Raw genomic sequence first — 11552 nt, forward strand, 5'->3', positions numbered from 1 at the left:
AATTTTGTCCGTCACGGCAACGTAGAAAAACATAATTGATCACAGCTATCAATAGCATATTGTGTTACAAAGCTATGTGAATAATTTTCCAATAAGTAATATCAACAAATGTGGATGAATTTGTATGATCCTTTGCTGTCATCAAACCAGGCATCTACGCTGTATTCCATTATCTGTATTAATATGTTATTAATTCATTACTTCAATAGTTTATTTTGTGACATTAAACTCGCATTTTTGTTTTAAAACATAAAAAAATACAAGATCTTATTTGGTATCTGGATGTGGATCTATTGATGACTAGGATTGAGAAACAACTAGCTTCTACTGGCTAATAAGAAGTTGTTTTAACAAGTTTGGTAACGAGCCGTCACATTAAAAACACTATCCTGGTCACTTTGATGATAATAATCTTTACAATGACCAAGAATGCAAGCTAGTTAGCCAGAGACACACAATATATTGACCCGGTGAAGCCTGTAGTTAGTTGTCCAGTGTAACATCTAGTTGGACCATATTATCATTACAGATATTTCTACCAACATGATAGTTCAAACAGTCTCGGATATAAAGTGATTATATGATTTGTTTTAAAAATAACTATGGCTATACAATATGAAATTCAAATATGATAAATGAATAAGACAAAACGGAATACGTTAGTCTATACATCATTACAGCAAGGGATACTCACTTTACAAACATTGAGTATATACAGAATCAAAACAGAGATTTTAATAGATGTATACAGTTACATCTAAAACATTAGAAAACAGTACAGCTATGAAAAGGGGGAAAACATTCCATCTCACATCGCTCAGATCAATTTGTGTGTGACAAAATAAGTAAAAGTTTAAAGTAACTCAATCTTAAAAAAGTGAATAATAGCTAAAGCTAAATAATTACTCAAACAATGGAAGATAATCCGGATTGCACTCCACGCATCAATCATTTTCTCCATGGTCAATTTAAACCACAGAGAGTTTGGGGTACTAAAGACAGAATAAAAAATGCTATGGCCTTGCCTGACAACTGCAATCTTTTATAGGTTCACTTTTCAGCTTGAGGGATGGGTGAGATTTTGAGTTCCTCTGTACAACCAATCAAAGGACCAAAGAACGGATAGAGTGTCTTATCAAATCTTCCAAGGAAGGAGTGGATGTGGCATTTCTTCTCAACGTTGAAAAACACTATCTTTCCCTCCTCATAGTCCACTAACACCCCCAGCTTTCCAGGTTTCAGTTCAGTGGGAAGGACAATAGAAGACCTGTCAACTGTTTTCAATACACCGTTTTCCAAACGTATGCTCCAATAGCCATTCTCTGGAATCATTGGTGTGTTGTTTCTGTTCTCTGGGTCCTGTGCGACTCCAACACTCCACTGGCTCTTCTGCCCCAGGTCAACCTCCCAGTAATGTGTGCCTATATCATATCCCTCCATTCCCAAGACACACTGCTTTTCCTCAAATCTCTTCTCAGTGCCCCTTTCTCTCCGTAGGTCTCCAAACTTGACACGTTTTTTATCGTCAGATACAGTGAGTTTGGGGTGTGCGGTGTCAGGGTCCAGAGTCACATCCACTGAAAGAAATACATGTTTGACAAAGCTATAACCGTTGAAAAAAGCTGTAACACTTGACAGTTAATGAAAGCTATAACAAAGCTATAACACTTGACAGTTGAAAAAAGCTATAACACTTGACAGTTGAAAAAAGCTATAACACTTGACTGTTGAAAAAAGCTATAACACTTGACTGTTGAAAAAAGCTATAACACTTGACAGTTGAAAAAAGCTATAACACTTGACAGTTGAAAAAAGCTATAACACTTGACTGTTGAAAAAAGCTATAACACTTGACTGTTGAAAAAAGCTATAACACTTGACAGTTGAAAAAAGCTATAACACTTGACAGTTGAAAAAAGCTATAACACTTGACAGTTGAAAAAAGCTATAACACTTGACTGTTGAAAAAAGCTATAATACTTGACTGTTGAAAAAAGCTATAACACTTGACAGTTGAAAAAAGCTATAACACTTGACAGTTGAAAAAAGCTATAACACTTGACAGTTGAAAAAAGCTATAACACTTGACAGTTGAAAAAAGCTATAACACTTGACTGTTGAAAAAAGCTATAACACTTGACAGTTGAAGAAAGCTATAACACTTGACAGTTGAAAAAAGCTATAACACTTGACAGTTGAAAAAAGCTATAACACTTGACAGTTGAAAAAAGCTATAACACTTGACAGTTGAAAAAAGCTATAACACTTGACTGTTGAAAAAAGCTATAATACTTGACTGTTGAAAAAAGCTATAACACTTGACAGTTGAAAAAAGCTATAACACTTGACAGTTGAAAAAAGCTATAACACTTGACAGTTGAAAAAAGCTATAACACTTGACAGTTGAAAAAAGCTATAACACTTGACTGTTGAAAAAAGCTATAACACTTGACAGTTGAAGAAAGCTATAACACTTGACAGTTGAAAAAAGCTATAACACTTGACTGTTGAAAAAAGCTATAACACTTGACAGTTGAAAAAAGCTATAATACTTGACTGTTGAAATGAACCTGGTGTGTGCTAGACATTTGTCCAAAAGTAATATATGTAGTAAATATGTAAGTTGTCTCTTCAAATACATTGTGTGTGTGTGTGTGTGTGTGTGTGTGTGTGTGTGTGTGTGTGTGTGTGTGTGTGTGTGTGTGTGTGTGTGTGTGTGTGTGTGTGTGTGTGTGTGTGTGTGTGTGTGTGTGTGTGTGTGTGTGTGTGTGTGTGTGTGTGTTACCTGCATGATGATACACCATTAAGGTCCAAACTGTATAGAAAGAGGTAATTCATGTTTTACATAATGGGTCTCATGAACAAAACTATATGGGATATAATAAAATGACTTCACATTGACTTGGGAATAGAGCATATAGTTACCGGTGTCTGGAATTGTTCCAGTTATTTCTGTGTTGATACAAAATGGCTTTTTACTGTACATTATTCTGCATTTGACATTAATGAACCAAATAATGTTACATCTATGTATACCATGTTATACATACCCAATAGCTGATTATTTTTGGTGAGTTCTGTAAGAGGAACATCGTTAATCTTTCTGAGAAAATCAATATGAAACCAAACAAAGATTGAGTGAAACCGAGCTTAATACTTCATATATTAATATTGAGGATGGATTTTAGATACCTTTCTTCTTCTCTTTTAGTTCTGCTATGACTTCATCTGTATTGATGAACAGTAAAGAAAAAACATTCTGTTAAACTTTGGGATTTTGAATAGTACACATCTGTTCATTAAATTAATTATTGATACGTTAAATAAGTGGTTTAATGAAAGTAGACATATTTGATCTTACCAATAGGCTTTAGTTTCTCCTGAATATCTGGAAGTTAAAAACATATCTCTTAAATGAAATGATCGGTGAAACCCTTATCATAGGAATAGTGATGTTCAAGAGAAATACTACAATCGTTCTTATTAAAATAGAAAGAGAGACCAACCTCTTTTCTGGTGCATGACAAAGAGGACAGATGCTGTGATACACACCAGTGCCAGAAACACAGGAATCACAAATGCAGCGATGTAGACGCGGTCAGGGAGACTGCTGAGGTAGAACTCCTCTGTAACAAGATTCAATCAGGGTCAGGGGTCAGTTTTGGGTGCAATTTCCTAAATATCTAAGGTTAAAAAAATACTCTAGTTTAACATTACCAAACTATACTGAACAAAAATATAAATGCAACATGCAACAATTTCAATGATTTTACTGAGTTACAGTTCATATGAGGAAATCAGTCAATTTAAATAATGCTCACAAACAGGGATGTAAATAGATTTGTGCACAGAATTTGAGATAAATAAGCTTTTTGTGCATATGGAAAATGTATTTTTATTTCAGCTCATGAAACATGGGATCAAAACTTTACATGTTGTATTTATATTCATGTTCAGTGTATATACTGGATCATGATTGATGATTGGGTTTAGAAACATTCATGGCACCCTGGTGATGTGTCAAGCCTTGGTCTTAGTATTTTGTGTTTTCTTTAATTATTTGGTCAGGCCAGGGTATGACATGGGTTTATGTTGTTGTATTTCATATTGGGGTTTTTGTATTATTGGGATTGTGGCTGAGTAGGGGTGTTGTATGGGCTTGGCTGCCTGAGGCGGTTCTCAATCAGAGTCAGGTGATTCTCGTTGTCTCTGATTGGGAACCGTATTTAGGTAGCCTGGTTTCGCTTTGTATTTCGTGGGTGATTGTTCCTGTCTCTGTGTAGTTTCACCAGATAGGCTGTAATTAGGTTTCACGTTCCGTTTGTTGTTTTTGTATATTACGTTATTTTCATGTATCGTCATTTCATTCATTAAAGAACATGAGTAACAACCACGCTGCATTTCGGTCCGATTCTCTTTCGACAAACGAAGAACGACGTTACATGATGTTCCTTGGTTTAGGAATCATGCTTCATGTTCTGGTTTAAACTTGCCTGTTTTTACAGACGTTAATAACTGTAGATAGTTCACTCTAAAATAAAGGTTTGTCAAATGTTTTCAGAACTCAAACGTGGTCTAATGCTGTGGTAACTCTACGCCCTAGCAAACCTCTGCATAGGAAGCTGCTTGACCCACAGTCTGCAATAATGCAATTAGGCAATGCCTATTTTCCTCATTCATTTGGTATTGCGGGCATATGACAGATGACCTGGAATGATTGACTTATTTTGATATTAGACACATTTTGAGGTCTATAGTGACATGAGTGATATATCACTTTAACATCTGACTGAAGCTCAGTTCTCCCTAAACCAGGTTGTTCCCATGGGTACGGATCTAATGTTACTTGGCAATGACCCTACAAAAAAATAAAGAGAAAACCCTGTACACAGCAGTACATCTAGATCATAAAAACGGAACCAAAGTCAAGGTCGATCATATGTCATATCAACAGTAGTTTCCATTTTTTACACTTGTTTGTGGCTACTTGGCCCTACATTGTAGTGCCTAAACTCACCAGTCATCTGCAGTGATGCAGACTCCATCTTGGTTCCCCGGTCCTTTGACATTACCACACAGGTGACCCCCCCCAGTTGGTCCATCCCTATTCTCGTGTTACTGGTGATGGAGTACAGGACGCCCCCCTCCTTCTGTTTGGGTCTCTCTGTCTCTGCTGAGGTGATCTCCTTCCCACTGCTGTCTGTCCACAACATGTCAGGCTCTGGGTACCAGTTCTCTGAGCTACAGCTGAGCTGGATGAACACTCTGTGGTGCTTCCTCATGGAGATCCTGGGGACACTGCCCTGCTCTGATCACCAAGGATGGAATTACTGTATATACACCAGGAAGGTATTCCAGAACATATTTTATGTGGCTCTGCCAAGGCTAGTCTTGATCAAAAAGTTGTCAACAGACAAAACAAGAAAGTTCCTGCATAGTATCTGATTGTTCTGAACTGCCTACGTCAGTTGTTGGCTTCTCTAAGATTCTGCATGTCAACATCTTCAGGAAAGAGTCAAAGATGAATCAGGTCTCTTTTACCAATTCTGTCTAAATTTGGTAAGAAACCATTGACAATAGAGTTCCACAGTAAGAGTCATTATACCCATAAAACCTAGCGATTAAACAGGCAAAGGGTTCTAATTGTTATTCCACCATACATTTTTTTCCCATAGAGGATTTTAGAAACACTTAAAATAAGGGCTGTGTTTCCTGTAGGCTTACCCTGGCATGACATTTTGATAACTAGGTGGCTTTTATCAATGTATGTACATGTATTTACCCCCAACAAATGAAATGCTACTTAGCTGCTAATGTGGCTATCATAAAGAATTACAAATGCCATGATGATCTGGACGACACTGACGAATTGAGGCAAAGGTAATAATATTTTGATTAACTATCTAATGTTGGTTACATTTAGTAATAAATTGGATACATTTCTTTAAATTGACAATTCTTTGAATTGTCTCGGGCAAGTTTTAAATTGACACAATACCTGTTAGCAAAAGGTGTCAGCTAGAGATGACTTGTCGGAGCTTGCAGGGATTTGTAGTCTTGCATGAGGTCTACTTTGATGCTAATTAGTATTTTTGAATCTGAGATTAAATAGAGCCGAATATATTGATAAAAGTCACCTTTTCCGAAAGAGATTTTCATTGTAAATCAATGTGTTATGCCAGGGTTAGCCTACACAAAACACATCCCTTAATTTATGTGTTTCTAAAATCCCCTTAGGGAAAAATGAATGGTGAAAAAACGATTGGAACCATTTCCCTGTTTTACCGCTAGGTTTTATGGGTATTATTACACTACCACTGTGGGTCTCTATTGGATAATTGTTAGGCTCTTGATAAGCTTTGGTTACTTGTAACTTGAAGCACAACAGCTGGTTCCTGGATCCAATCCAAGTGGCTGGCTTGGCATTTGTAGCGTCCCCTATCTGACACCTTGACATTCTTCAACAGCAGCGATAAGTTGCCTCTTTCCAGCTCCCGGGTGAAGAGACTCACTCTGCCCTTATAGCCCTCCCCCTCTTCCCCCGTTCTGCTCTTATACAAATACAGGGGGTTAGTGAAGTCTCCCTCCTTAAACCACCTGATATCCATGGCAACAGCACTACTTTGAGGAGAGAGATGACAGGGAAGGATGATGTCATCACCAGCAGATGCAACTACAGGGTCAGGAGGGACTATGAGGCTGAGGTCTGGAGGGAGAGAGGAGTAGAGGAGAAAGTGTTACAGAAGGTAGGAAGAATGGGGTTTGAAGGTCACAAAGATAAGAGCGGCTCATATTGATCACAAAGACAGTTACATCTTTACAGTTATCTTTTACCAGTGCTAAACCATCAGTGCCCCAAATATAATTGGATCCCTTGATAAAGATGAGCAAAAAGACTGAATAAAATAAATAATACAGATGTAGGACCTTAAATTGATCAGTCTTTTGTTACAATAATTTTCCCGCAATGCAGGAAATGCAAACTTATAGTTTATTTGAGTAAAAAAAATGCTTCTAAAGTTTGTAATTTCCACTTTGAAGTTTCAAACTTGATTCTCCCTAACAAAAAATGTATCACCCTCCACAAAATTGTTAATAAATTATCATCTACATAATAATTCACATTTCCTTTTGCTGCACAATAGTATTTTCCTGCTGTAGGAAACTGGCTCTAATTAAGATCCTAAATCTGTCACGCCCTGGTCGAAGTATTTTGTGTTTATCTTCATGTTTGGGTCAGGCCAGGGTGTGGCATGGGGTTTTTGTATTGTGGTGTGTTTTGTCTTGGGGTTTTGGTATGTATTGGGATTGTAGCTAGTGGGTTGATCTAGCAAAGTCTATGGCTGTCTGGAGTGGTTCTCAATCAGAGGCAGGTGTTTATCGTTGTCTCTGATTGGGACCATATTTCAGCAGCCATATTCTTTGGTTGGTTTGTGGGTGATTGTCCTTAGTGTCCTTGTAACTGTCTAGTGTTAGTTTGCACCAGTTTAGGCTGTTTCGGTTTTCGTTACGTTTATTGTTTTGTAGTGTTTGTTTAGTGTGTTTTTTCATTAAACATGAATCGTAAACATGAACATGAAACATGAATTTTGCTTCCGTTGCTCCTTGGGCCCATGTTAAAACTTGTTAGGGAAGTGCTCCCGCTGTGGGGATCAAATCAGCGGAAATTTCGTGTGCCACGTATAGTTTTTGATAAAACTCAAACTTTCATTAAAATGCACATACAATGTACTGAATTAAAGCTACACTCGTTGTGAATCTAGCTACCGAGTCAGATTTGTAAAATGCTTTCCGGCGAAAGCATGAGAAGCTATTATCTGATAACTTCATCTAAAACGACAGATTTTGCGGTAGCCGGTCCTAACCAAAACGCAGAAATAAAATATAAAACATTCATTACCGTTGACAAGCTTCTTTCTTGGCACTCCTAGATGTCCCATAAACATAATTTTGGGTCTTTTTTCGATTAAATCGGTCCATATATAGCATAGATATCGATATATGAAGAGTGTGTGATCAACGAAAAAAATAGCGTTTTTTAACGTAACTGTCACGCCTTGGTCATTGTATTTTGTGTTTTTGTTATATGTTTGGGTTGGCCAGGGTGTGACATGGGTTTATATGTTGTTTTCGTATTGGGGTTTGTAGTATTTGGGATCGCGGCTGATTAGGGGTGTGGTATAGGCTTGGCTGCCTCAGGCGATTCTCAATTAGAGTCAGGTGCTTCGCGTTGTCTCTGATTGGGAACCGTATTTAGGCAGCCTGACTTTCGCTTTGTATTTTGTGGGTGTTTGTTCCTACTCTGTGTTGTAGTCACCAGATAGGCTGTAATTAGTTTCACGTTTCGTTTGTTCTTTTCGTATTTCAGTTATTTCATGTACCGTCATATCTTTCATTAAAGTCATGAGTAACCTACACGCTGCATTTCGGTCCGACTCTCTTTCTCCAACAGACGAACGCCGTTACAGTAATGTCATTTTTTAAAATTAAAAAAGTCGACGATAAACTTTCACAAAACACTTCGAAATACTTTTGTAATGCAACTTTACGTATTAGTAAACGTTAATAATCGATCAAAATGATCAAGGGGCGATGTATATTCTTTAGCTTCACGTCTTGATATCATGTCCGGATATATCTAAACCAAAACATCCTGTCGGAGACCGGAAGAAATCTGCTTCCTTGTGTCCGTTTGACCAAGAAACAAATCCGAGACAAATGACAAGACTCTTTTAAGTCTCTTTTAACAATTGGTTGAAGTTGCGCATGGATATATTTTCCCATTTTCAGTGATCAGATTTTCCTGCACTTTTCGATGAAACGCACGTTCTGTTATAGCCACAGCCGTGATTTAACAAGTTTTAGAAACGTCTGAGTGTTTTCTATCCACACATACTAATCATATGCATATACTATAGTCCTGGCATGAGTAGCAGGGCGCTGAAATGTTGCACGATTTTTTATAAAAAGCTGCGAAAATTCGCAGCTTCCTTAAGAGGTTTTAAGATCAATGTCATCATTAACTTTAAGAAGTACCAGGACATTTTTGCTAAAAACCTGGTTGCTGATACTTGACCGCAAGTGGATGTTCCAGCAAGACAATAACCCCAAGCACACATCAAAATCTACAAAGAAATTGTTAATTGAACACAAAATTAACATTTTGCAATTGCCAATCCAGTTTTTGGACATGAACGCTATTGAAAACCAGTGGTTTGAATAGAAGAGAGCAGGCCATAAACGCAGACAAAGGATACCTTACAAAATATCCACATGAATTTCACTTGTGATCACGTGATTTTATGTGGAGTTAATGTGATAACATGTGACAACATTTGAAGCAACAGGTGATGAAACTACATGTGACAACATGTGAGAACATTACATGTTCATTACAATGCTTAGAACATTGTGTCATGGTCCACTGGAGGTTTTTGTCTAGGTGTGCTGAAAATATGTTAAATCTAAAACAAGTTACTGTATTTTTTACAGCTAAATTAAGGTGTTAATGGACATTAAGCTGGGGTATGCTGATTACTTGGGACAACCTCACTTGGGACCGACAACCTCTTGGTGCGCCACCAGGCCTGTGGACGTAAAGTAGATTGGCTATGTATATATTGCCAAGAATACCTTTTTGAACTTTGCCTAAAGTACTGTAAATACTGTACAATAATTTGAAGGTGTTACTTCTATAAAATGACATTATGCTGCTGTATTCTCATTTCAATTAGTGTTAAACAAATATTGTACTGTGACCACACTTGGGCTCAGCCTTCAATGGGATTTGAACTTATAACCTCTTGATCAATAGCAGCCTGAAATGTTCTGCTATACGTCCTGCTACACAACTAGGTCTACGAGCCTGAACGAGACAAGAGCTACAGACTTAGTGGCAAGGAAACAGGTCTGGACTTTGATAAAAGCTGCCCAGAATCAAGTTAATAATTGTCAAATTATTGCCACCAACGTAACATCAATAGAAATCTAGCAGTGCTCAAGGACACTTGACCTAGAGGATACATGAATGCATTGCCACCACATCCATACTTCTTGCTTGGAATATGTATTAACACTCAAAGAACAAGGGCATGGTTAGGGTACAGTGTTGTTCCCTGGGGTACAAAAAACTCATAGGTAAACTTCACAGGTACACAAATGAACTCACATGGTACAGTTCAGTACATGTAGGTATAATTTGACATTTTTCCACCCAATATTTTAAATGTAAGGTACAACCACCACTGTGCTTTGATAGATGGGGACAATGTACTGTACTGTGGGGATCATTTACATATTTGGGGGCATGGTCAAATATATGTGTATTTGTGGCAACCGTGTTGCAGCAGTTAAGTGTTTGATGGTTGTGCCAATGCCACTTGAGCACCTCCTTTAAAACGGTCTGTTCTGCAAACTAAACTAAACTTCTACCAACTGAGCCACATGGAACCCCAAAACATCACAATCAATGAAAACCCCAAACTGAGCTTCACTTTCAAGCATTATGTAAAGGTTTAAACATTTTTTTTTACAAATCAACAATAGACATAATATTCTGTTGTGTATGTTGTCAGAAACAGCGAAATAATTTGATTTATTTTCAATGGTTTACCCCAAGTTCACCTTTGCATAATAATCAGAACTTTTCATTATGTTGCACTTAGCACCATTGTCATCCTTGACCATTAAAACATAGGTGAAGACATCACCTTTTATTAGTTTACTTCAGCAGATATGAAGGAAGATAAATTGTCAGGCGATGGCGGAATAGCAAAATGGCTGTCACAGGAGGTGTTTTTTGCAATATCTCCCTTTCTAAAAATTCTCAGGGCCCCAAACTTTACAAGTGTACCAAGACTCATGCTTTTATGAAAAAGTGAACATCGTTTTTACATATGCCTGGACTAATACCGTATATGCTTGTAATATTTATTACCTGCAACAGATGAAGTGGCATCGAAGACGACGAGGAAAGTTAGCAAACAGACTTTGTGAATCAAAGGTTCCATTATGCATCTGTCAGGGAAACAAACCATGTTCTGTTAATCATTGCATTTGCCAAGTCGTAACATAATATATCCAGTAGCATTAAAGCATTGGTTTGTTTTTAATTCACAGTCCCATCTGAGTATTGTTTGCTGACAAAAAATAAGTAATAATACAAATATTGTGTTTACATTTATGACGGTTGAAGCACAGAAACAAATAGAAGTGAAGCAATGTGTTTTAGTTCAATGCCAAGACTAAAGGTATGGTCAAAATATACAATGGGAATATGTAACGGGACATAAAAAATCCACCTTTACATTTTCATTATACACGCCAACTTTTTTAAAAAGAAAATACCTATTGATAAAATGTTTTAGCCATTATTTCACTAGAGCCTCTTACCTGACTGCTGGTCCCAGGAAAGTATACCGGAGAGTCAGTTGTAGATATGAGAACACTTTCATTTTCCATCAATGACTGTATTACACACCCACTTGGACATTTAGGAGGGAAAACACATTTCAAAAGATAGAATATAGTATGGTTTTCAGTTACTGTTAAAG

General features: G+C 37.3%; 1 protein-coding gene across 1 annotated transcript; it reads right to left on the minus strand.

Moving 5' to 3' along the window:
• Positions 1–713: 713 nt before the first annotated feature.
• LOC124008603 (butyrophilin subfamily 1 member A1-like) lies at positions 714–11552 on the minus strand. The gene is made up of 11 exons (XM_046320005.1): positions 11392–11552; positions 10937–11016; positions 6368–6706; positions 5018–5308; positions 3507–3626; positions 3362–3388; positions 3193–3228; positions 3051–3077; positions 2926–2952; positions 2786–2815; positions 714–1577 (listed from the first exon to the last, which is right to left on the minus strand). The coding sequence occupies exons 1-11, from the start codon at positions 11451–11453 to the stop codon at positions 1051–1053; spliced, it is 1566 nt and encodes a 521-aa protein (XP_046175961.1). The 5' UTR covers positions 11454–11552; the 3' UTR covers positions 714–1050.

This window comes from Oncorhynchus gorbuscha, linkage group LG21 (assembly GCF_021184085.1).
Source record: "Oncorhynchus gorbuscha isolate QuinsamMale2020 ecotype Even-year linkage group LG21, OgorEven_v1.0, whole genome shotgun sequence".
Classification (NCBI taxonomy): domain Eukaryota; kingdom Metazoa; phylum Chordata; class Actinopteri; order Salmoniformes; family Salmonidae; genus Oncorhynchus; species Oncorhynchus gorbuscha.